The 25851-nt window shown below is 36.2% G+C and overlaps 3 protein-coding genes across 9 annotated transcripts; 2 read left to right on the top strand and 1 right to left on the bottom strand.

The window, feature by feature from the left end:
• The first annotated feature begins 1290 nt into the window (after positions 1 to 1290).
• Positions 1291 to 5676, top strand: LOC122294795 (mitochondrial uncoupling protein 2-like). 5 transcript variants are annotated; one of them, XM_043103770.1, is made up of 9 exons: positions 1291 to 1600; positions 1973 to 2191; positions 2291 to 2369; positions 2563 to 2687; positions 2777 to 2875; positions 2966 to 3070; positions 3821 to 3895; positions 4446 to 4532; positions 5309 to 5676. In XM_043103770.1, the coding sequence occupies exons 1-9, from the start codon at positions 1520 to 1522 to the stop codon at positions 5336 to 5338; spliced, it is 900 nt and encodes a 299-aa protein (XP_042959704.1). In that variant the 5' UTR covers positions 1291 to 1519; the 3' UTR covers positions 5339 to 5676. The 5 variants fall into 5 exon arrangements, 4 of the variants coding, with proteins under 4 accessions (XP_042959704.1, XP_042959705.1, XP_042959703.1 ...); XM_043103771.1 differs by having other exon boundaries at positions 1293 to 1600; positions 2563 to 2696; positions 4446 to 4568; XM_043103769.1 differs by having other exon boundaries at positions 1295 to 1600; positions 2563 to 2696.
• A 6171-nt stretch (positions 5677 to 11847) lies between these two features.
• On the top strand, positions 11848 to 16510 carry LOC122293387 (zinc finger CCCH domain-containing protein 40-like). Its single transcript, XM_043101943.1, has 6 exons — positions 11848 to 12089; positions 12233 to 12319; positions 12460 to 12649; positions 13796 to 14065; positions 14617 to 14840; positions 15367 to 16510. The coding sequence occupies exons 3-6, from the start codon at positions 12545 to 12547 to the stop codon at positions 16316 to 16318; spliced, it is 1551 nt and encodes a 516-aa protein (XP_042957877.1). The 5' UTR covers positions 11848 to 12089; positions 12233 to 12319; positions 12460 to 12544; the 3' UTR covers positions 16319 to 16510.
• Positions 16511 to 17216: 706 nt separating this feature from the next.
• LOC122293386 (alpha-glucan phosphorylase, H isozyme-like) lies at positions 17217 to 25474 on the bottom strand. 3 transcript variants are annotated; one of them, XM_043101941.1, is made up of 16 exons: positions 25155 to 25470; positions 24819 to 25053; positions 23974 to 24153; positions 23144 to 23320; positions 22978 to 23063; positions 22315 to 22504; positions 21827 to 21919; positions 21155 to 21339; positions 20893 to 21010; positions 20683 to 20811; positions 20312 to 20530; positions 19992 to 20195; positions 19743 to 19901; positions 19157 to 19420; positions 18230 to 18420; positions 17217 to 17735 (listed from the first exon to the last, which is right to left on the bottom strand). In XM_043101941.1, the coding sequence occupies exons 2-16, from the start codon at positions 25029 to 25031 to the stop codon at positions 17609 to 17611; spliced, it is 2535 nt and encodes an 844-aa protein (XP_042957875.1). In that variant the 5' UTR covers positions 25032 to 25053; positions 25155 to 25470; the 3' UTR covers positions 17217 to 17608. The 3 variants fall into 3 exon arrangements, with proteins under 3 accessions (XP_042957875.1, XP_042957874.1, XP_042957876.1); XM_043101940.1 differs by having other exon boundaries at positions 25149 to 25469; XM_043101942.1 differs by lacking the exon at positions 18230 to 18420 and having other exon boundaries at positions 17496 to 17735; positions 25149 to 25474.
• Between the last annotated feature and the right edge of the window lie 377 nt (positions 25475 to 25851).

The raw sequence follows: 25851 nt of genomic DNA, 5'->3' as shown, positions 1-25851 counted from the left end.
GTACATAATCTAATCGAGGCACTTTTCTCACAAGTTATTGGCCATTTTTTCATATAATTGCAAAATGACTAATCCATTGTGATTTGTGAATACTCAAGGCAGCAATTCATTGTAAACTCATGTCAATTGGGAAATTGATGTTGTGTCATAATTCGCAGGTCAGCTTGGCCAAAGTAGTCAAATATTTAAGATCTATTAAGAGTTTAAGTGACAAATCAAATCTTAATAAGTATATGATCATGCACAACTTTAGAGTTTAAGAGGAGGTTTTGATAGTGAGTTATGATAAAATAAAATTGGAAAGTTGAATAAAATATTATTATAATATTATTTTTTAATATAATTATTATTTTGAGATTTGAAAAAGTTAAATTATTTATTATATTTTGTATAAAAGTTTAAAAAAAATTATAATGATTAAATGAAATGAGATGATATAAGTTGAGAGGCTTTTTTAATCTGAACAACCCTTAAATGACCAAGTTGAGTATTTAAAAATTGGATTTTAATAAACATTTGAGATCACCCAAAAGTTTTTTTTTTTTAAAAATTAACCAAAACAAACAAGTCCCACCATAAAATTTTATGGTTTATTTTATTTATTTATTTTTATAGTCATGTTCACAAATTTTTTAAATGATTACATAAGACTTACACATATTATAGCCTTATTTAGTGAGATGAAATGATAAGTTAATGAATAATAGTGAAATAATTTATGAATAGTAGTTAAATAGTAATATATTTTATTGAATTTTGGGAAATGAGATAATTAGTTAAGTAAAAATATTATAAAACTAAAATATTGTTAGCATATAATTTTATTTTTAAAAATTGAAAAATTTGAATTATTTCTTATATTTTGTTTAGAAATTTATAAAAATTGTAATAATTAGATGAAAAAATCAAATATTTAAAATTAAAAAGTGTTTAAATTTTAATAATGATTTAAGATGAGATAAGATATATTCTCAAACTAGGCCTAAGTATGCACAAATAATTTTTATTTCGAATATACTTACCAATTAAAGAGAATGATATTTTCGATTTCACGAGATGAAAATTTTACAACTACAAATATTTATTCACACGATTTTACATAATAAGTTCTATATTTTTTTTTAAAGAATATACGTAAAACTTACATCATCTGCATTACTCTAATAAAAATTCAAAAATTTTAATAAAATCGTGTGACGTAAGCATCAAGTTTTGAAGAGTGTTTCAACAATTAAATATGAAGAAGTGATATTAACAAATGAGATTTAACAATTAAAATAAGCTTAAAAAATGATTAAGCATCCACCCAAATCATTGAAACGATGGTCACGAGGAGGAGGTGTGAAAATTGAAAAATCCAGTTGCACGGCCATCAATGGTGGCCATCCTCACGTCCCTTTCCATTCATTATGACTATTGAAATCATTCCATAAGGCCCTGAATTACCCTTCTTCAACTCTACCGAAACTGAGTCTCTATTACCCAATCCCTGCTTTCCAGCCTTTCTCTGCAGCTTTCAATGGCCGATCTCAAGCCCCAGATCGAAATCTCATTCGCTGAGATGTTCCTCTGCAGCGCTTTCGCGGCTTGTTTCGCCGAGGTACTTTTGATCTTTCTGGTTTTGCTCAAGTTTAGTAGATTTGTTAATTTGATTCGTATTATTATGGGTTAGTTTAATTTAGTACAATTATTTTGTGTGCTAAGCTCAAAGAGTTCACCTACTAATCCTTTAAGACTAGCCGGCACTTGAGGGGTTGGGGGGGTGGTGTTGTTTGGAAATACACGGGAAAAGCTCGGGGGGATGTTGGATAGTCATAGGTATTACTTATCAGGCAGCAATGCCATAAATTTTATGTTACTCCCGGAGAGTTTTAGTTAGTGGATCTGTCATTATTCTACATTATGTCCTACATTCATCGTTTTCCCTCACATTTTAAAGCTTCCTTGTTTTGTATTCATGGATCTTTTGCAGTTCTGTACTCTTCCTTTGGATACTGCTAAAGTCAGGCTTCAGCTTCAAAAGAAAGCAGCGGGGGTAGATGGAGTGGGTGTTCCCAAATATTCAGGCTTGTTGGGTACTATGGCTACTATTGCTAGGGAAGAGGGTTTATCAGCACTCTGGAAAGGCCTTATTCCAGGATTACAACGCCAGTGTCTTTATGGAGGCTTAAGGATTGGCTTATATGGTCCTGTGAGTTTATAATAGGTTATTAACTTATTTTCATGAATGTGATTAGTTATTTATGAGTTTTGTGGAGAAATTGTGTGATATAAACTGCATATTGGACAGGTCAAAACATATCTAGTTGGCAGTGAGTTTATTGGAGATATTCCTGTATACCACAAAATACTTGCTGCTTTTTTAACGGGTGAGTATGTTTGGTGACTACCCTGCTTGCTGTTCAAAATTTTATGCAACCTGATTAGCTTTTTGTTTTGCCTAGTGCTCAAACTATTGTCACAATTCCCTTGCTGCCATATTTGCTAAGTCGGTATGTTACACATCAAACTCTTATTTAGAGTCTTTAATTTGAAAATTTTATTCTATTTTTACCTTGATAGGTGCTATAGCAATTGCAGTGGCTAATCCAACTGATCTTGTCAAAGTTCGACTACAAGCTGAAGGGAAATTACCAGCCGGGGTTCCTAGGCGTTACTCTGGAGCTTTGGATGCATATTTCACCATAGTGAGACAAGTTAGTTTGCATGCGATCATATATCCGCTTTCATTTTTAGAGTCTCTGCTTATCAATTCTAATTATCTTCCAAAAAATAGGAAGGATTAGGGGCCCTGTGGACTGGCCTTGGCCCCAATGTAGCACGAAATGCTATAATAAATGCTGCTGAACTAGCTAGTTATGACCAAGTGAAACAGGTAATATTGTAATGCTAGGTCTTTTAGGTTGAACTTATTCTAGGTAGTTGTGTTAAGTTCAAAATGTCCTAATTTGCTATGCTTATGCAGATGATTTTGAGAATTCCGGGGTTCATGGACAATGTTTTAACTCATATGCTGGCTGGTCTAGGTGCAGGTTTCTTTGCCGTCTGTATCGGTTCTCCCGTTGATGTTGTAGGTGTTCTTTTTCTGCTTCGTTGCATTTTTAGCCATGGGTTATAAAGCTTAAAGTCCTCAAATAGTTCATTATCACCTTCATATACGTTTTAAATTTACGCTTATAGATTGTAGGAAATCACCCTGCCACAATGTTTTTAGTATCCCATTCGTTTCCATAATTCTTGAAGATCAGGCTTTTTTTCTGCTTTTATATCTGACTCAGTCCTGCACGTCTGGTTTTGTTTCTGAAAGCTTACATCAGGAGTTTTTTGAAATTTTGCAACTCTTAGGGTAAAACATAACATCGTATACACGATGCATATTTTGGATATTATATATTGTTTTAATTTTGAAAAAGCACTACACAATCAGTATACATAACCAACCTTTTTGGGCTGAACTAGGGATGGACAAATTAGAGAACAAAAATTATCATGTGCTGTCTCTCATGCATGCAACCTCGTAAACAGTATCGATAACTTCCAGGCATTCTAATAAGTTCATGTTGATGGTGGTGGTGATATTGTCATAGAAGTGAATCTGTTCAAGTTATCTCTGCTTTTCTAATTTTTATTTGTCGTTGCTTCTGGTTTCCAATTGTAGCATAATATGCTAAATTGTTCGCTGCAGGCTTTAAAGCGGCTGTGCTAGTGAAAGATTATGGTCAAAATTTGTTTCTTATCGTATGAAGAAATTTTTTTATAGTTTTTAAGGACAAGTTAGTCAGTCAATGTTGGCTTGGATGCCATGCTTATTATGTTCCAGGTGAAATCCAGAATGATGGGAGATTCAACATACAAAAGCACGTTTGACTGCTTCATCAAAACTTTGAAGAGTGAGGTATGTTGATTTGCCTCAGAAAATAGTACTTCTATTAACATACTTATAAATAATATTTGTTCTCTCTCGGATCTACAGAGCAGGAAAACACTTCATATTGACTCTTAAAATGATTGTCTATTCCTTAATGAAGATCACCCGAGAAGAAAAAAGAAAGAAAGAAATAAAATAATGAGAAGGCTGTATTCTACTTTGTTAAATTAGAGCACAGGCATTTGCTATAGACTTTAAGTAATAGGCTAGAAACAAGCTTCTGACAATAACTTCCCTCGGGTTCTAATAGTTGTCTTCCAGATTGCATCTCCTCCCCCTTAAAAACAGGATGGAGGATGAAGTCATGAGTTCCATACACTTTGAGAGTGTGTGTGTCATTTACCCATAAAAGAACTAATTGAATTTGTGTTTTGCCATAATCTTGGTGAAAACCTTTACATAAATGTTTTTTTAAAGAAAGTTAGAAACCGTCAGCTGCAGTGATAACTTTTTTTTTTTTATAAGTAAGATCAGCTGCAGTGATAACTACTTACTCATGGACACTGATACATTGCAGGGAATTTTTGCCTTCTATAAAGGGTTCTTCCTTAACTTTGGTCGGCTGGGAGCTTGGAACGTGATTATGTTTCTAACTCTTGAGCAAGTAAGATAGACAGAAGATGCTCTTGCATGCATCTTGGTATTGAATCTATTGATTTTTTGCTAAATTCTGGCACTTGCATTCAACTGATTCTGGATATCTTTTTTACTTCCAGGTTATAAGTTGCTATAGAGTATACTAGTTCATTCTCTTTTGCATTGTGAAATGGTACTAAAATTTGGAATGTTGAATCATTTTATGCTAGATTAAAAGAATTGCATATGCATGCTTAGCTAAATGCTAGCAAGGTTATGGTAGGTTTCATTCTTTTGTACAAAGCCAATCACTTTAGCACACTTGAGAAAGTAACATTAGTAGACTTGAGAAATTAACAATTGAACAAGATAAATTTGCCTAGATTTTGGCAAAAATTTGACCACGGCCTCGTGCTTTTCTTATTCACACTCCTGAGAAAGTGGTCCGAACTTTAGCTTTTCTGCTTTGGAGGGTATCATTCATAGAGTATGGATCTACCACTCGAAAGTGTGTCCATTGTGTCTGCCAGTGAGTTTCATTGGTCCAGGTTTGCTCACTGGTCTTCCATTTTTCTTGCAGTTTTGAATTAGACTGATGAAGCTCATACATAGTGAGCACAATTCTACAATAGCATGCCCATGTTTACATTCAAGTTTTAGCTGCCCTTGGAACTTATAAATGATTCTCAAATTTGAAGTATCCTCTACTTTTGTAGTGGCTTATATAAGCTACCTACTTAGATGTCATTTAAACCACTCTATAATTGAAATTTGAAAATGCTCATCATTTTATCTGCATGACAGGCCAAGATATTTTTCGGAGGGGATGCATAAATCTATGGCTTTCCTGCTTGAGATTTAGCAAGCGAGAAGGCACAGCTATTGCTTGGAAATTGGATTATTTTTTTTCCTGAGAGACGAGATTTGTCTGTTTCTCTGCATTTTTTGCTTCCCACTCAGTTATATACGAAGTCTTTTTGTAACAGTGAACAGATTGGCAAGCTATATTTGCATGAAAGTGTATTCATTATCTTAGATTCATTACGACGACAGACCCTTTTGTTGTAAGTGCAAAAGCTGCTTTCAAGTTTCCTCACCATGTCCCCATCAAACAACATATTAGTATATGATTACGATTTGAACTGATTGAAATAAACCATTTTCCTCTCCAATAGATTCTTACATATCATCCATCTTTGGATTGATAGAATTGTCTATTCATTAGCCGTATTAGCCCAATGGTGATATCTCGAAAGTGCATTTCCTACATTTATCTCATAATGATTGGTGCAGGTGTAGGGCATTCTAGCCATTTGAAAAAATAAAATAAAAAATGATTCACCTAAAAAACTCACTCATTTATTTTATAATAGGTTTCACTTTTTTTTCAAAAGAGCTAAAAACGTTATATCTTATCTCAATATTATAATTTTTTTTTAAATTTTTATACAAAATATAATAAATAATTTAATTTTTTAAAATTTTAAAATAATAATAATATTATTAAAAAAAAAAGAATTTTTACCCAAATTAGATTCTTATACAGCTGACTTATTAATACGATGAATATGATATGATAATTGATATTCACAACATTTACGTAAAAATATGCTACATCAATTGACAATAAAAAATTATTTAATGTTGTAAAATAACATTGTTGTAAAATAAATTATATGACCACTTTGAGCTAGCTGTCAAATACATAGTGCATAGTGCTAGCATAGTACTAGCATAGTGAGTTGGCCGACATATGCATAGTGTATAGTGCTAGCATAGTGCAGCATAGTAAGCTAGCATAGTTACCTTTGTACGCTTATATATATCGTTGAATTCTTTAAGAAATTCATAAATTTCATAACTTCTCTGAGCTCTATCTTTCTCTCTCTCCTTTCGATAGTTTCATAACACGTTATCAACACGAAAGTTCTGACGATTTTGAAGCTAATAGTCCTCTACTTCAAGTAAGTTTTTCAATATATTTTTGTAGTTTTCAAAATAAATATGAAATGTTAAACATACTTATGTTCCTGATTTATATATGTAGAAAATGTCAAATCTTACAAAATTGGAATTCGTTGCTCTTGACATTTCTGGGAAAAATTATTTATCTTGGATTCTTGATGCTGAGATCTATCTTGATGCAATGAACCTGGGAGATACAATTAAAGAAGGAAATCAAGGGTCCTTGCAGGACCGTGCTAAGGCAATGATTTTCCTTCGGCACCATCTTCATGAAAAATTAAAAACTGAGTATCTAACGGTGAAAGATCTACTTATTTTGTAGAATGATTTAAGGGAGATATATGAACACCAGAAAACTGTAATCCTCCCAAAAGCTCGTCATGATTGGATGCACCTGAGGTTGCAAGACTTCAAGAGTGTTAGTGAGTATAACTCTGCACTCTTTAAAATTAGCTCGCTATTGAAATTATGTGGTGAAAAAGTCACTGATGATGACTTGTTAGAGAAGACATATACTACTTTTCATGCCTCGAATGTACTCCTGCAGCAGCAGTATCGAGAGCGAAAGTTCAAGAAATATTCTGAACTTATATCTTGTCTTCTATTAGCTGAGCAATATAATGAGCTTTTATTAAGAAATCACCAGTCACGTCCTACTGGTTCTATATCATTCCTTGAAGTGAATGGTACTAGATTTACATCATTCTCAGAAGCGAATGGTACATCTTTTCAAAGAAAAAGAGGGTGTGGACGTGGTAAGAAAAACTATAGAAGTGGAGGTCTTAGAAGTGACCACACTAAAAGGGATAATAATAGATATACATCGTACTACCAAAAGTGGTTCAACTCAGAGAAGGGCAAATGTCCTCAAAACAAATTTTTAAAGAAAGATGAAGATAGATGCCATAGATGTGGTATGACTGGACATTGGGCTCGTACCTGTCGTACAGCTAAGCACTTGGTTGACTTATACCAATCTTCTATAAAAGAAAAAATAAAGAAATTTGAAACAAATTTTGCTGAACTATTATATGCTTTAAATTCTATAGATGGAGAAGATATTACAAGTCTTGATGTTTCTGATTTCTTTGAGGATTCTAGTGGTAGAGTTGATCATGGAAGTGTTCCTTTTTAATTAATGTATTTCCTTTATATTATTGTAAAATATTTTTATTCTGCAATGTTTTTTTTAGTAATGAAAGTTTTATATATTTTGTAGAATCATGAGTCTTATTGATGAATTTTCTATCTCCGAGATGAATAATAAAGATGTATATCTGGCTGACAGTGCTACAACTCACACAATTCTTAAGGATAAAAAATATTTTCAAAATCTAACATTGAGTAAAGCCTATGTTCATACCATTTCCAGTTCATCGAATCTAATTGAAGGCTCCGGAAGAGCTTATATTGTGTTGCCTAATGACACCAAATTTTGTATTAATGATGCTCTATTTTCTTCACAATCCAGAAGAAATTTATTAAGTTTTAAAGATATACGTCGTAATGGTTGTCATATTGAAACTATTAACGAAGACGATAAAGAGCATCTTCTCATTACTAAAATAATTTCGAGCCAGAAGCTCGTATTAGAAAAACTGTCTGCCCTCTCATCTGGATTGTATTATACAGAAATGAGAACAATTGAATCACATGTTGTAATGCACCAGAAGTGCATTGATCCCAAAATATTTATGACTTGGCATGATCGCCTTGGACATCCGGGATTAATAATGATGAGACGAATAATTGATAATTCGTATGGGCATCCCCTAAAGAATCAGAAGATTATCTTACCCAATGAATATCCATGCTCTGCATGTTCTCAAGGTAATTTGATTATCAAACCATCTATCTCAAAGGTTGTTTTTGAATCTCCATCTTTTTTACAAAGGATTCATGGGGATATATGTGGGCCTATTCAACCATCAAGTGGACCGTTCAGATATTTTATGGTTTTAATTGATGCATCAAGTCGATGGTCACATGTTTGTCTACTTTCCATTAGAAATGCTGCATTTGCTAAACTTCTTGCACAAATAATTAAGCTACGAGCACAATTCTCTGACTATCCAATTAAAACTATTCGATTGGATAATGCAGGAGAATTTACATCTCAAGTTTTTGATAATTATTGCATGTCAATAGGAATAGATGTTGAACATCCAGTTGCCCACACACACACTCAAAATGGTTTAGCTGAATCATTGATTAAAAGGCTTCAGCTAATCGTTAGACCTTTACTCATGAAATCAAATCTTCTTATTTCTGCTTGGGGACATGCTATAATTCATGCAGCATTATTAATTCGAGTTAGGCCATCAGCATATCACAAATATTCACCATTACAGCTTGCATTTGCTCAGCAACCAAATATTTCTCATCTTCGTATTTTTGGATGTATTGTATATGTTCCAATTGCACCTCCACAACGTACAAAGATGGGCCCTCAACGTAGACTTGGGATATATGTTGGGTTTGATTCTCCATCTATTATCAGATACCTTGAGCCTCTTACAGGGGATATGTTTAAGGCACGTTTTGAGAATTGTCATTTTGACGAATCCATTTTTCCAACATTAGGTAATGAGAAGTCGGTGCCTGAAGTACGACAGGAAATTACTTGGAAAAATAAAGTTATTTTCCAATTTGATCATCGTACAAAAGAATGTAATCTAGAAGTTCAAAAGATTATTCATTTGCAAAGTGTTGCAAACCAATTACCGGATGTATTTACTGACACTAAAGGTGTGGTAAAATCATATATTCCTGCTGTTAATGTTCCAGCAAGGATTGCAGTCCCTGAAGGACAAGTTGCCAAAATAGCAATAGGCGAATCTAAGATACACCTGAAGCGTGGACGGCCTATTGGTGCTAAGGACAAAATTCCTCGAAAGAGGAAAATACAAAATAAATTTGGTACTCCTGAAGAGTCCATACCAACACAGGCCATAAGAGTAATTGATGCTCCTGAAGAGAGTAAATCTCTTGAGAAAGAACCTCCTGAAGAGGTATTTCATGAAATGACTTCCCTTGAAGAGGGACAGGTACCTAAAAATAACGAAATCTCAATACATTTCATGAGTACAGGAGAAATTTTGAATAGAAATAAAACTGTTGTCGACAACATATTTTCATATAAAATGGCTCTTAACAGTACCAGAAGTAATGAAGAAATTGAGCTAAAAACTGTCGAAGAATGTCGACGTAGAAATGACTGGCCAAAATGGAAATCAGCTATTAAAGCTGAATTAAACTCGCTAGCAAAGCGAAAAGTCTTTGGACCAATTATACAAACACCAAAGGATGTAATGCCCGTTGGATATAAATGGGTATTTATACGTAAACGTAATTAAAATAATGAAATTGTGCGATATAAAGCACGACTTGTTGCACAAGGTTTCTTGCAAAAACTGGGGATTGATTATGAGGAAACATACTCTCCTGTTATGGATGCAATCACATTCAGATATTTGATCAGTTTGGCAGTTATAAAAAGATTGAATATGCAATTGATGGATGTGGTCACCGCATATTTATATGGATCATTAGATCATGACATATATATGAAAATCCCTGAAGGATATAAAATGCCTGAAGCTTCTAATCTGAGTACATCCAGAAGTATGTTTTCTATTAAACTTCAAACATCTTTATATGGGTTAAAACAATCTGGACGCATGTGGTATAAACGCCTTAGCGAATATCTATTAAAAGAAGGATTTGAGAATAATCCAATATGCCCATGTGTTTTTATTAAGAAATCAGACTCCGGATTTGTTATTATTGCGGTTTATGTTGATGATCTAAATCTTGTTGGAACTCCTGAAGAGATCAGAAGAACCGCTACATATTTAAAGAATGAATTTGAAATGAAAGATCTTGGCAAAACGAAATTTTGTCTCGGCCTGCAGCTCGAGCATTTGCCAAATGGAATTCTCATTCATCATTCAAATTATACATAGAAAGTCTTGAAACACTTTTACATGGACAAAGCTCATCCCCTGAGTACTCCAATGGTTGTTCGATCACTTAATGTGCAGAAAGATCCATTTCGTCCTTGTGAAGATAATGAAGAAATTCTTGGTCCTGAAATACCTTATCTCAGTGCAATTGGAGCCCTGATGTATCTTGCAAATTGCACTCGGCCTGATATTACATTTTCAGTTAATTTACTTGCAAGATATAGTTACGCACCAACTCGAAGACATTGGAATGGCATTAAACATATCCTTCGATACCTTCGAGTACGGTTGATATAAGATTACTTTATCAACATGGTTCAAGTCCACAATTAGTTGGATATGCAGATGCAGGTTATCTTTCAGATCCACACAGAGATAGATCTCAAACTGGATATGTATTTACTTATGGAAATTCTGCTATATCATGGAGATCTGTCAAACAAACACTATCTGCTACCTCTTCAAATCACTCAGAGATCATTGCAATTCATGAAGCAAGTCGAGAATGTATTTGACTAAGATCAATGATCCAACATATTCAAGAAAAGTGTGGTCTTCCAGTGATTAATGATAGCCCAACAACTTTATACGAAGATAATGCTGCTTGTATTACTCAAATTAGAGGAGGATATATCAAAGGTGATAGAACCAAACATATTTCACCTAAATTCTTTTATACTCATGAACTTCAAGAGAAAGGTGAAATTAAAATCAAGCAGATACGATCAAGTGATAATCTGGCAGATTTATTCACAAAAGCATTATCAACTGCAACATTTAAGAAGATTGTGCAAAACATTGGAATGCGGAGACTTGAAGACCTTTTATCATGCACTTTTCAGGGGTAGTAATGTCTTGAAGACTTATACTGATTGTACTCTTTTTCCTTCTCTAAGGTTTTATCCCACTGGATTTTCCTTTGCAAGGTTTTAATGAGGCAATCTTAAAGCATTTTACGGTATACATGAATATTGTACTCTTTTTCTTTCGCCATTGGTTTTTTCCCACATGATTTTTCCTTGGCAAGGTTTTAACGAGGCATATTCATTATATGTGGTCATCCAAAGGGGGAGTGTTGTAAAATAAATTGTATGACCACCTTGAGCTAGCCGTCAAATGCATGGTGCATAGTACTAGCATATTACTAGCATAATAAGTTGGCCGACACATGCATAGTGCATAGTGCTAGCATAGTACTAGCATAGTAAGCTAGCATAGTTACCTTTGTACGCCTATATATATATCGTTGAATTCTTTAAAAAATTCATAAGTTTCATAACTTTTCTGAGCTCTATCTCTCTCTCCTTTCGATAGTTTCATAACATTTAAATTATTTTCGTATAATAATCACTATCGGAAGGTTTATCCCCACGTGACTATTATTTATAAAATCCTTTCATAATTTCTTCAAAACAAGGACCCGACCCACCGACTAGGAACAGTAAACCGACACGAACATTTCGGGGCAAAGAAATCTGATTCACGAAAGCAAGCAGCAGCACCATAAATATTATTATGATGCATGGATTCTGATTCACGTTTGAAATTGAGTCTCCAACTGATCATCTGTTGATCTCCTCGATCGATCGGTCACCGATACTGATACTACTTTCTCAACCCAACCCGGATGATCAAGGTCAACTGATTGCTCGCAGGTTAGTGATCATCATCATCTCTCTTGTATCTCCATCGATCCCTATTCTTCCCTTTTACTTCTTTCGGCCTATCGTTACCATTATGCTTCAAAAACCATTTCGTATTCCACTTATTTTTTTCTTATTGCATGTATTGAATGAAGGGCTTGAGGTGAGATTTCAGAGAATAGGAATGGGAGGCGATGGTGAATCGGTGATGACGAAGAGAATGGGGAGGGTTTGATCTGCAAGTAAGAGTTTATAAACGTGTTGCTTGTTAGTCGGGTTGATTGGTTTGAAACCGAGTTTTAGCGGGTTCGACCCGAAATGTAATCCAAACCAGTTTTAACGGACGGGTCTATTCTCGGGTCCTTCGGGTTTTTTTGCATAGGCATCGAAGCTCTGAGAGCAAAGTGACCCCAATCCAAGACAGAGAAAGAGGTGCTATTTTGACCTAGGGCAGAACCGAGTCGAACATGGCCCATAGATTGCTTAGAGATCTGGAGGCCGATGGCTGGGAACGCTCCGACTTTCCCATCATCTGTGAGTCCTGCCTCGGCGACAACCCCTACGTTCGAATGGTATGATTTTTTTTTAACTTTGTTTAGCCGTGTTTAGGAGTTTTATTTGTAAATTGGAAACCCTAAGTTTTGGATTTCCATATAAAAGCTATAAGAATTTGCAGTTAAATAGTTCATGTGATCCAGATGGTAGTAAATTTTTTGTAATTTGTAAAGCATGAAACTTAAAATGGTTGATTTTTTATTGTTTGTGTTTCTATCCAATATCGCCCGCTTATGTGAGTTCAGACGTTGCTTACAACATATATGTATGAAATTGTTTTGAGATTTAGAACATGCTTGGTGTTTGGTACTGTACTTTAGTAAGGAATGGCCTAGGAACATTTAGATGCTCTAGAATTCCTTTTTGGTGCTAATAAGTAAGATGGCGTGAAAATAAAATAACACATTTCAATCTGATAGTTCATTGTTCTTATTGTTAGATTTTATGGAAAGTGTATTGTAACCTCATTTAGCTTTGACATGTTTTATTATTCAATAGGATAAAATGGGAAAATTTTGGGTGGAGTTATCCACAATCAGTAGTTATTCTCTCTTTTTAGAAATGCTGTAAGAGGCTGTAGAAATTTGTTCCAGTTCAAGCACGAGCCAGATTGTAGGGAAGGTTGTCAAGAAAGAGGCATACAATAATTGAGAACACATAAAATTTAAATTGGATACTCCACATAACCTCTCCCCCCAAAATATACCACCTATTTGCAATCAACCATCCGAACTTTCAATTTTCATAATCACACCACAAATGACCAGTACATTCCCTTCTGAAAAGAATTTGACATAAGTACTTTTGAATTCAAAAACTCGAAAAAAGGATAATATAATAGAAATAAAAGTTATTTAATTAAACATAACAAGAACACAATAAAAAAATGCAGCCACCTTTTGGGGTGATCCCAATGGTTGGAGCCAGCCTACAAGGGTGAATGTGAATGTGGCCACCCACTCGAGGCACTAGCACTTGTGTGACCAAGCACTAGGGTTTTGTGACACCTAGGTCATGTGATTTCTAATTGGGTGGTAGTTTGAGCGGGTTATGTGTAATTTTGTGCATATATAGATTTCATAATGGTGGCTTCAGTTTTGAAACACAGTTGGAAACATCCTTCAACTATTATTAAGTGTTGGTAATTGCTTATCTGGATGCAGACAAAAGCAGACTTTGATAAGGAGTGCAAGATTTGTACACGGCCATTCACGGTTTTTAGGTGGAGGCCTGGTCGTGATGCCAGATTTAAAAAAACTGAGATTTGCCAGACATGCAGTAAGTTGAAAAATGTTTGCCAAGTCTGCCTTCTGGATCTGGAATATGGTTTGCCGGTTCAGGTCCGAGACACTGCTCTTTCCATCAGTTCCAATGATGCCATTCCCAAGAGTGATGTTAATAGGGAGTATTTTGCTGAGGAGCATGACCGCCGGGTACGACTTTTCATATTTCCAGATTACTCTTACACATGCAAATAGTTGATTTTCATCTCCTGCTTCTGCTTTTTGCATGCTGTTGCTGGCAGTTTGTTCTTCTACCTAGTACCATTGTGTATCTTCTTTCTCCATGACCTAGTTCTTCTTTTGTCTTAGTAATAACTGTCATTCCTTTGATGCTTAGACTTTGGGAAATTCCTTCTGCTTTCTTATTTATAGCTCCTTGGTCGCTTAATACCTATTTATCTGTTTCCTGATCATACGTTCTATTTATTTTATCATCATTACTAGTATAATTACTTATAAAAAAGCAGCTGGTAGTATAATAGTATTGACACGAGACTTCAAATTTTCATTCCATTTGACAAAAGCCCGAAATGAAGTATATGCTCTCTCTCTCTCTCTCTCTCTCTCTCTCTCTCTCTCTCTCTCTCTCTCTCTCCTGCTTTTAGTAGAATGCCAGAGCTTTTGGAAAGTTGAATGATAAAGCCATATTGTCTGCATTGTCCTGTGGCCAAAAATTGACATAGTGTTCATACTTTATGCAGGCCAGAGCAGGGATTGATTATGAATCATCATATGGAAAGGCTCGCCCAAATGACACCATTCTGAAGCTTCAAAGAACAACACCTTACTACAAAAGAAACAGAGCACATGTCTGCAGTTTTTACATAAGGGGTGAATGCACGCGAGGTGCTGAGTGCCCGTACCGACATGAGATGCCTGTAACTGGGGAATTGTCACAGCAGAATATTAAAGATCGTTACTACGGGTATATCTAGTTGTTATAATTTCTTCCCCCTTTTGGTATAATGAGGCGAATTTAATCCTTATATTATAATGAGGCATATTTAAGCTTTACTTATAAAAAAATTCAGACATCTTTAAGCTTAATATTCTTGTTTTCATTTTCTGATTAGATGTATATCTCGTATACTTTTTGTTTACATTGATTACACTCCCATGAATATTACTAAAATCACTTGCTTGGTGTATTTAAGCTGACCCCCCCACCCAATTTCTCTCTCCCCGCCCCGTGGTGTGGTTATCCATGTTCTCTTGTCGGTTGTATTTGATTTTCTCAAATTTAACTGTCATACAACCTTCTTTGTGCCCAGTAGGTAGGATGTTTTTTACTCTATTCCCTGTTGTGCCCAATTTTCAAAAGACCAATTTCAAGTCACTTGCATGCTTTGCACAAGTGCACGGTTGCAGAGAGACACATCTTTCCTCATGAGCATGTGATATGCATAAGCTTCATAAGTTTGTTGATATTTCACAATCTTTGAAAAATTCAGAGTGAATGATCCGGTTGCACTGAAGCTACTCAACAAGGCAGGAGAGATGCCATCTCTGGAAGCTCCTGAGGATGAGAGCATTAAAACTCTCTATGTTGGTGGGCTTAATGAAAGGGTTACCGAGCAGGATCTGAGGGACAACTTCTATGCTCATGGTGAAATTGAATCCATAAGGATGGTGCCGCAGCGAGCTTGTGCTTTTGTAACCTACACAACCAGAGAAGGCGCAGAGAAGGCTGCAGAAGAGCTCTCAAACAAATTGGTCATAAAAGGCCTGAGACTGAAGTTAATGTGGGGTAGACCTCAAGCACCAAAACCAGAGTCAGAAGGCGCAGACGAAGCAAGGCAGCAGGCGGCAGTGGCTCATAGTGGGATGTTGCCTCGGGCAATTATATCCCAGCAGCAGGGTCAATTACAGCCACCTGGCAGTCAGGCCCAAAACCAACCCATGCATTACTTCAATATTCCACCACCTCCGCCTCAGCAGGAGAGAACCTTTTACCCATCAATGGATCCTCAAAGAATGGGCGCCCTTATTCCATCCCATGAGGGTACTTCTAATGGGTCCTCAGGGTCAGGTGAGAACAAATCTGGTCCGGAGAAGCAGCAACAAGCCCAGCATTATCCTTATCAAGCTATGCCGCCACCACATGGGCAATATCATCAGCAGTTCTATCCCCCATATGGATATATGCAGCCAATGCCTCCTTATCAGCAATACCCTCCACCATATCATTCGGGAATGCCACCTCCACAGCCTCCACCTGCAAACCAACCTTATCAGCATTCTGCACCATCTGCTTCTCACCCTGGGTCTGCACCGCCAGCATCCACTGTCCACACAGGTTCTACACCACCAGGATCTGCACAACAGGGGTCCAGACCTTCAGGATCTGCACCTCCGGGGTCTGGACCATCGGGATCCTCAACACCAGGTTCATCGCAGCAGTGAAACTATTTTTTCCTGTACTGTTTTTAGCTTTGGGATAGTATGAAACGTAATTCTCATAAAGTTGACTGTAACTTGCTCGCATCCAGGATACAAAGATATTTTTTTGGCTTGCGGTTGCGAGTGATTCTATATTCAAGAGTTGTATTATTTCTTGTCTCAGCATTTGTGCATTATAATTATGGATTTCTCCGATTTCTCCGGTTTTGTTGTCTTCCACTCGAGCCCTAGAGGTTGGCTGGTCTTTAGTTGGTATGCTCCTTCCAACATTGAGCTTTGAATTCTATTAGAGCGTGAATAATTTTTCAGCTATTGAACTGAGGGATTTTTTTTTTTTTTTTTTTTTTTAAATTACTCGATGTGTACTTAATATATAATCGAACGATAATTGTAAAATAATCGTAAGGTGACAAATGACTGTTATCCTCTACCTTAAATTGATGTTGTAGCGAGGGTTAGCAGAGCAGCACTATCTCAAAAGAGAGTCCTACTCATTCGCCGCTAAACCGCACATCTTGATACGTCAATTTTCTATTTTATATTTTCCTAACCTAGTCCTAGATTTTCCGATTTCCCCATTTTTCATCTGTTGCGTCCACGTCTCTCTCTCTCTCTCTCTCTCTCTCTCTCTCTCTCTCTCTCTCCCCTCAAAATCACAGGCCAGGCAAGCCAGCCAGCCAGCCAGCCACCCCGCCCCCCCACCTCTCTTTTCTTCTCTCTGACCATCAAAAGTGACATTGGCTGCGTCTTAACATGCCACTCAGCATTTCGTCTTCTCCTTCCTTTCTTCACCTCTTGTGAAACCAGGCCTAGTTTTGTTATAAAGATGAAAAGAAAGTTAAAAGTTAAATAAAATATTATTTTTATTTATAAATTTAAAAAATTTGAATTGCTTATTGTATTTTGAGTAGAAATTTAAAAAATATTATAATAATTAAATGAAATGAGATAAACTTTTGATATGCATAAGTTTGTAACCAAACGAGACATTTGGATACAAGCATACTCACAAGGACAAGAAGTTAGTCAACAAAATAAGATTACAGACCCCTAACACAGTTTCTCAATAAATAAAAGGAAATTAGGTGTATTCGGATACCCGTTCTAAGTAAAACAAGCATGTGGTGGAAATTTATTAGCAAGCACCTGAGTGACTTCGCCTCTATAGTTGATAGATGTGGGACCTTTATTTATTTTGTGCTTCTTTATTTCCAATCCTTCTGTTGCTGCTTATTTCTCATGCTACGTTGTATTATGAAGACAGGAACAAGATGGGACCGTCGAGGAAATTATTTATGGCAATGGGCATCCCTTAATGTTCCATATTTCTTTGGCATACTGAGCGATTGTCCGGTCGCTGCTGAATTTGCCACTCCCTGCAGTGCTAAGTATAGACATCTTTAGCCACCTTTTCCTGTCCCTGCAGCCAAAGACATTGATTGTGTAGCATTTGTTACAACCTAGATGTCAAAGTTCAGTGCTGAATGAGGATCAAAGTTACACTAACATTTACAGGTCAGCTCAGTTGAATGGCATTAACAAGTTCAGAAATGGTCTTAGATAACAAAATTACTGTCGTTTGCAATAATCAAATGAAAAAAAAAAAAAAGGCTCGGGCTAGGTTTTCATAATTAGTACAGACACTAATATGTTCAGCACATTGGATCGAGCTTTGCATTTAGTACAGACACAAAGGGTAGGTCGTCAGTTTAACGAGCCATACAGAGGCTGTAGTTTCGTAATAAGGGTGAGATTGATTTATTTGGTGGGACTGGTTTACTTAGGATGGTGAAGGGAGCAGCCCAACTAGCCAAGCTTGAGCTGTTTACTAGCAGCTTACATATTAACAAGTCCAAGTTTCATTCTAGGTAGGATGTATAGTGATGTTATGACTGAGGGGTGCTGAAATCTTACTTGTAAGCTTCGTCTACTCTTGCCTGAGCATCCATGTAGCTTGGGAAGTCGTGACCTACAAGAAAATAATCACCACGACCATAACCGGTATTTCCCTCTAGCGACTCGAGGAGTGGGTTGTAGTCATAACTTCCAAATGCTCCTCTCCTAATAAAGTGCTTGGCCTCCTCAAACCGGGGGTCTGGTTTGAACTGTGTCATTGACAAAAAGAGCCAATCCGGATAAAAGGATTGGCGGCAAACTGGTAAGCCTATATGTTAAATACAGGTAGGGAGAGGGATAGTAAGAAAAAACCATTAACTAATGAGAATGAATAAGGATAAGCAAATGCTAGCTTTTTCTGTTTTATAAGTCTGTTTCTAATTGTTGCTTGGCAACACTTACGGAGCAAGTTAACAGAGTTTTAGCACACCTATAGGAATAGAAGCACTAGTTTTTAATCACGGTCACTTTATGGAAGTACCATGTGTAGATTTAATATCTAACACATGAAATAACGAAACCATGTCACTAGCAATTCTTTGTGGTATTTATATGTTTATGGATCTCAGAATACCAGAAGTTGGCTTTACTAAGCCACAGGCTTCAATTTATATCAATTAGATTTTGGCAAGTTTTTTAGCCATTCAAGCTCTGTGGCACTAGTACCATTTCTCTGGTTGGAAAAAAGCATGTTCATTAATCTATAGGAGTGAGAAGCTTTTATATAATTTACTTCTCCTGATATAAAAATTGGCCATCGGACTAGGGGAATTTTCCCTTGAATTATCCGAGGTGTACTTTTGGAAAACTCTTTGTCGAGAGCCTATGTACCTCCAGGATTAGTCGGGACTTTGTCCCTAATACTAGTGCCAGTAAAAAAAAAGAAAAAAAAGGAGAGATTACAATTGATTTATACCAATTATATGGAAATTGCAAAATTCATACCAGTCCATTCTCTCTTTCCTTACGCAGCCTTGGAACTTCATCTGCTGTCGCACCAAAGAGGAAAAAGTTCTCCTCCCCAATTTCCTCTCTGATTTCTACATTAGCTCCATCCAAAGTACCTATAATGAGACAGCCATTGAGTGCAAATTTCATGTTGCTTGTACCGCTTGCCTCCATGCCTGCTGTACTAATATGCTGTGACAACTCACTTCCTGGAATAAGTATCTCTGCTACAGATACATTGTAATTTGGAACAAAAACTACCTGCAATATTTATGTCAGTTATGAGCAGACAAGTCTATAATAAACCTCGATAACAATAAGCACATATGCAGAACATGTAAAACGTGCAATGCAATCTAATAAGAAAGATTGATAATACTGAATTAAGAAGAGATAGCATGCCAAGAACTTAACCAAAATCATTTGTCCTGAACCATACAACTGCATATACAGTTAATCAAAGTAGGTAATAATTAATCAGCCCTGATGTACACGGGTTCATGATGCTGCTTATTACAAACCAACCTTGTCAACAGCATGGGTATAATAACTTTATATGGAAAGTCAAATCGAATTAAATTACCTTCAAATATCTATTTATATCAGGATCATTGTTGACAACAGCACCAACATCATTAACCAACTTGACTATTCTTTTAGCATTTGTATATGTTGCAAATGCCTTTCCCCCGAACATGATGGTGCGAGGAGTTGTGTTCTTTCGCTCTTCGGCACTCATCTCCTATAAGAATGCAGTTTCAAGAAAGTTCTCATAGGTGGTACAAGAATAATGCAAAATCAAGTATGATTGTGTGTGGGATGTCTTTTTTACCTTTAACTTCTTGTACCTATAAATTGCTCCCAGAATATTCAGAAGCTGTCTTTTATATTCATGGATGCGCTTGACTTGTATGTCAAATAAGCTATGAGGGTCAATGCTCTCCCCTGTTACTCGTTCTATATACTGTGCCAAACGCTGCTTATTAGCCATCTTGGCAGCAAACCATTCGGCTTGGAAGTCCGCGTCATCGGCAAACTAATTGGAGATAGCACCAGTAATGAATGATGAAAATTTGATACCACAGGAGGCAGTCCTAAAATAGAGAAAAGAAAAAAAATATTCCCATGTTTGGAATATTTCTTTATATGTACCTGTCGAAGACCTGCAAGTAGGTCAAGGTTAGTGACCCATTGTTCAGATCTTAACCTTTTGGTTATTATGCTACTGAGCTCAGGACTGCAAAATCGAAGCCATCGACGAGGAGTAATGCCATTGGTTTTATTTTGGAACTTTTTTGGCCATATAGAAACATAGTCTGCAAATAACTCAGACTTCAAGATATCACTATGTAACTGGGCAACTCCGTTTACCTACAGAGGGGTAGCCAACAATAACTTACCAAAATTTTCAAAAGAAGAATTAAGATCAACGGAATAAAGATGAGATAAATAGCACAAAGACTAGATTCCATAGCCAACAATATGGGATATACTCTGTAGATTCTCAACAATGGACCTCTTACCGTATGTGCAGAAACCACACAAAGATTTGCCATTCGCACTACTGGCTTTTGGGGATTATCATCCACAATGCAAATACTGGAAAGCCTACTTTCAAGGTCAGTCCGTGTCTTACGTATCATTGCAATGAACTGCATGGCATTTGGAATTCAGGAGTCAACATACAAATGTTATATGCGAAACAGACAGTAGGGGGGAAGTAAGCAATATACTCTCTTATCAATTTCTTCTATGATCTCCATATGGCGAGGAAGAAGCTTCCGCATCACAGCTAGTGACCATTTCTCAAGAGCTTCTGGAAGGACTGTGTGATTGGTGTAGGCAATAGTCCTGGTTCAATCATTTCAATCAGTTAATGCATAAAATTGAGCTACAAACAAAACTGCACTGCAAACATGCTGAAGGATCAGAAAGAAGGTTGTGCTGCAACAACCCCAGTTAAAAACATTCTAACAAACATAAAGCACAATGCACCTTGTTGTGACATCCCAAGCTTCATCCCATCCAAGTCCTTCATGATCCATTAGTAATCGCATCAGCTCTGGAATCGAAAGTGTAGGATGAGTATCATTCAGTTGTACTGCAACCTTGCTAGGAAACTCAGACCATTGCCATGATCCCTTCCCTAGTTTCCTCTCCTTAAATCTGAATATAATATCCTGAAATTCATCAAAATATTAGAGCCAAAGACTTAAAAACCGCACAGAGTTATCACTGAACACAAGGAAAACTAATTTCCAAAATTCCAACTAGAAGGCTGCCCTTGCTGACATCAGAGAGTTAATGCTCAAGGCATCCATTATGCACTACAAATTTGCATCATCTGAGTAGAATCCCCTGATATCACAATTTAAATGTTTTGGCCTCCATTGATTTTTTATGTTTAAGAGAGGTTATCGTATACATCTTGATGCACTGTAGTCTATAACCAACATAATATGAGTTTGTATCTCTGTCCCAGATGTATGTTTTTTTTTTCCAAGCATCTCTCCCTTAGATAAAGGTTTCTTCTTACTTCTTGATTACGTTACCAGGATAAGTATCTCATTCTTTTTTAGATTTTTGGTACCATGTCAGGTCAGCACAGTTGAAACGAGTTATAGTGATTAGAAGAAAGAATGATTTAAAAAGAAGAAATTAGATAACCTGAAGTGATGCACTACAAAGAAAGAATTGTTGCTTCAGCCGTAAGAGCTTCCCATTTTCTGTGGCATCCCCAGGATACAGAACAGCACAAATCTGCAAACAAAGAATTTAGCACCAATCCATTTCAGGACAACAGAAAGAAACATGTACGAGTGCTAACTATAGCATCCTTAAATAACCAGCATATTAATCAATTCAAGATCTTGTCATAATTATATATTTAATAAAAAAGAAAAAACCAAAACTTCCTGCAAAAGGAGAAAGGCAAAGGCTTACTACAGCATGAAACTTATTTTTTACAAACTAAATGGCACCTGCTCTTTTTTACAAGGGTTTGGTCCACAAGTGCTTTCTAGACAACTCTTTTCATTAAAATAAAATTATTAATCAATTATCCCATCAATTCAGGAATCAGTACGGTTGTGCAATGGTCTCTTCTTTTGGTGGGGCAATTATATTTTTCATTACAAACAGTAATTGATACCAACCTGTTGAGCTTGAGAATGGAGCTGTGCAGCAGCTTCATATTGTCCATCATTAAACTGGAATAGGTTGAAATCTTCGGCACAAGCTTTTGCTTCCCAGAGACGAAGACTAATAGTGTTCTTGGTTTTGTATCCTGGAATTGGTACATCGTAAGCTAGAGCTTGCACCACCTCTCCACATACCCATTTTCGGCTGTAATATACAGAAATGTCATCAGTAAACTTAGTTTATTATTTTTTCATGTTTGGTTACGAAGAATTTTGAGAATTTTTGAGATGTATTGTTTATTGGGTTTTGAGAAAGAGAGAACAATTTGAATAAAAATACTTTTGAAAATAAAATTTTGTATGGGGTTTTGTGAAAGTGGATAGGTATTATTGAAAATTTGTTTGAATATAATTTTTTTAACAGTGGTTTTTGTTTTGGTGTTTGTAAAATTTGTTTTGATTTTTGTGTTTGAGTAATGATTGGATGAAAAGTTGAAATATAACTTTTTTTGAGATTTGAAGATGTTTGATTGGAAATTTTCAAGCTTTCTTATTTTCATGAATTTGGAAAATAAATCCATCCTTACTGTATGATTTTTGGTCATACAAAACGTCATAACTAGACTAGAATATATGTGTGTTTATATATATTAACTAAGAATTAATTCTCCAACTTACGATCCATCAGGATTAACCTCAACATGGCCAAAGAATCTGACAGGATAGACTATGTCATGCCTAACAACTTCCCATGGACTAAACTTCTGCATAATTTCCAAAAAAAGTGTAATGAGCATTCCACCAATTACAAACTATTTGACAGAATTTGCAGGTTAAATCAAACCTCAAGCCAATCCTCGGCACTTTCTACTTGGCCCTCCTTGGTGATCCGCTGCTTGAATAGTCCATATTTGTACCTCAAACCATAGCCCCATGCAGGCAAATTTAATGTCGCCATTGAGTCTAGAAAACATGAAGCAAGCCTTCCAAGACCACCGTTTCCTAGAGCTGCATCTTTCTCCTACAGAGATTCATTTCTGATGACCATATATCTATTGCATGTAAAACTAAATAAAACCATACTACTGGAATCAGATTTATGTTTTGGGCGTCCACAAGTTTGGGATGAGGCTCTATGATTATTGATTATGCCCTCGGGGTATTGGTGCCACTTCATTTTCTGTGAAGAGTGGAACCCGTTTTAATTTCCTTTCCTCTCTGATGAGAGGAGAAAATCTTAATTATGTGGAATGCTAAGGCTTCCATATTCACAAGAAAATTAGAAAAAAGGGGTGACATTACTGATCTTTTGTGCCAAGGATTATCCACAACCAGATAAGACCAGTTGCATCTCATTACCAACTAGAATTGTGAAAGTGTTTTGCTACTTATAAGCTAGTGTGTGAATACGGCAACTTACTAATCAATGAACCATTACAATTATTAAAAAATAAGTCAAAACACCATATTCTTTTTTAATCTCAGCTGAAGTGGTAGGCTTCTACATTAATGGTGTGTTCAGTGTGTTACTGAACAGATTTGCCAAAAAAAACTGTTTCATTGTAAAATCCTTCATATTGTTGAACAGACTGCATAGAAAGAGGCTCAATAAAACAAGTCTTACATGTTCTTTTGTTTTTGGAAGCTTAATTACTGGAGAAAAAGGGAAACTACCTGCTCAGCTATGTCCTCAAGTTCATGCCCCAACTTTTTCAGAGCATCACCATATGCATCTTGAATGTTTAAATTCCCGATAGCATTAGTCAAAGCTCGTCCTTGGAGATACTCCATTGATAAGTAGTATGTTTGTTTGGGATCAACTTTGTGAAAATGACGGTAGGTCTCATTCCATTGCTGTAAAAGTGATTAACAATGAACAGAAACACCATTAGTCCAGCTTTTGCGGACTACTAGATAAAAGTAACCCAATACTTAGTGCTGAAAATGGACATAATCATTAGATTAAACTCAAAACCAGCTGCAAACTTCCTTCATTTCACTCTAGAAATTTCAAATTTCAATGGTATTATCCCATTAACAATATAAGATCACAATTTACACATAAACGTGACATCAACATACAATTAGAATCCAAGAGCTTATTCACGACGCACAGGTCAAAACTTCACCAAGAGTACTTTCAGATTTTTGTAATTTGCAAACATATTGAGCTATTCGATTGAAATAGTCAAATGATTACGGACTAGACCTAAAAGCACCATGTCATGCAGAAATATCCATAACAGAGTCTCCATGCTCGTTTTGAGTTGTTTCTCCTACGCTAATATAGACTAAATGCTTGAATTTATATATGATATCAAGATATACTCAAAAGGCGAAAATGAAAACACAAACAGAGGTAGCACCTATACAAGCTCTCACAAAAGGGAGTTCGAAATTACATTTATAAAACTAACACTACGTGCACGAAGAAAGCAGACTTGAATGCAATTTCGGAAATTAGCATGATATTAAAACTCCCGAACTATAATAGAAGCACAGAGGTTCATAAATCGTACTTGTACAAGACGATCGCGAACGCTCTCGGCCGTCGCGTGGTACGCTTGCTCCGGCTCGAATTTGAAAGGAGAGAAATGAGGGCTGAACTTCGCGTGGTAACTGATATTTGACGCGATTTCAGCTGGTTTCTCGGCTAGAGGATGCGCCACGGCAGGGATTTTAGCAGAAACGTCATAAGCAGGGGAATCATTAACTTCTGCGGTAGCCGCCATGTCTAACAATCGCTCCTATAATCTGTAAAACAAGATTTCTAACAATTGAAGGACAACCGAATATCAAAGAAAGGTAAAGAAACACACTGAACTGAGTCTTGTAGTTGTAACGCTTACACTTGCGAAAAAACGAAAGAAGAAGATAGTCTGGAATGAAAGCACAGGGAGAGAGAGATTCCGGATCAGTAAACTGAAAAATATCAGAAAGGAGAAGCAACTTGAGGGGAATATATTTCTTCTTTTCAGGTATAGTCCCCGAGAGAGAATATGCGAAGTTCTATGAGACTATGATATTAAAGGGGAAATGGACAATGAGAGATAGAAAGACAGTGAAAGGAGAAGTTTTGGAGCGTTTGGAGGAAAAGAAAAGAAAAATATCAGTGATGGAAGAAGACAGGGATTGAAACGAAAGGTGATTTACAATCACATGGGAATGGAGCCAAAGAGAGTGCGTGCGTATAGGAGGGAGGGAGAGGTGGTAGACATGGCACCGCACACTTGGTGGAAGATTGGGCGGAATACACGTGGTGGCATTCAATTCAAAAGCGCGAACAACGAGAGTGAATCTTGAGCTGACCGTTGATGACAAAAAGTCTGTTTTACTTCGTGACACCTGTTTGTTTCTCTGGAAAATTAACGCATTTCGAATAATTTTAATAATGCTAGTAGGCCACTCTTTTTAATAATTTTTTAAGAAAGCGTGCGGTGTTTAGGTAGTCATAATATACATCATTTTTCTTTCGAATATATATCCACAATTATTTTTATAAGAATTTTATTATATACAATTATTTTTTATGTATTTTTTATATATTTTATT

This window comes from Carya illinoinensis, chromosome 14 (assembly GCF_018687715.1).
Source record: "Carya illinoinensis cultivar Pawnee chromosome 14, C.illinoinensisPawnee_v1, whole genome shotgun sequence".
Lineage (NCBI taxonomy): Eukaryota > Viridiplantae > Streptophyta > Magnoliopsida > Fagales > Juglandaceae > Carya > Carya illinoinensis.
This window is presented reverse-complemented; position numbering and strand designations above follow the sequence as displayed.

Bases quoted from the DNA above. Each gene is read 5' to 3' on its own strand.
- LOC122294795 (XM_043103769.1), top strand. From the start codon at position 1,520: ATGGCCGATCTCAAGCCCCAGATCGAAATCTCATTCGCTGAGATGTTC. The intron at 2,192-2,290 runs GTGAGTTTATAA...CATATTGGACAG, and splicing joins GGATTGGCTTATATGGTCCT to GTCAAAACATATCTAGTTGG. The intron at 3,896-4,445 runs GTATGTTGATTT...GATACATTGCAG, and splicing joins TCAAAACTTTGAAGAGTGAG to GGAATTTTTGCCTTCTATAA.
- LOC122293386 (XM_043101941.1), bottom strand. From the start codon at position 25,031: ATGGCGGCTACCGCAGAAGTTAATGATTCCCCTGCTTATGACGTTTCT. The intron at 21,340-21,826 runs GTTATCTAATTT...GATGAATTTCAG, and splicing joins TTTGTAGTGCATCACTTCAG to GATATTATATTCAGATTTAA. The intron at 20,531-20,682 runs GTAAGAGGTCCA...ACCCCTCTGTAG, and splicing joins GTGTGGTTTCTGCACATACG to GTAAACGGAGTTGCCCAGTT.
- LOC122293387 (XM_043101943.1), top strand. From the start codon at position 12,545: ATGGCCCATAGATTGCTTAGAGATCTGGAGGCCGATGGCTGGGAACGC. The intron at 12,650-13,795 runs GTATGATTTTTT...ATCTGGATGCAG, and splicing joins ACAACCCCTACGTTCGAATG to ACAAAAGCAGACTTTGATAA. The intron at 14,841-15,366 runs GTATATCTAGTT...TGAAAAATTCAG, and splicing joins ATTAAAGATCGTTACTACGG to AGTGAATGATCCGGTTGCAC.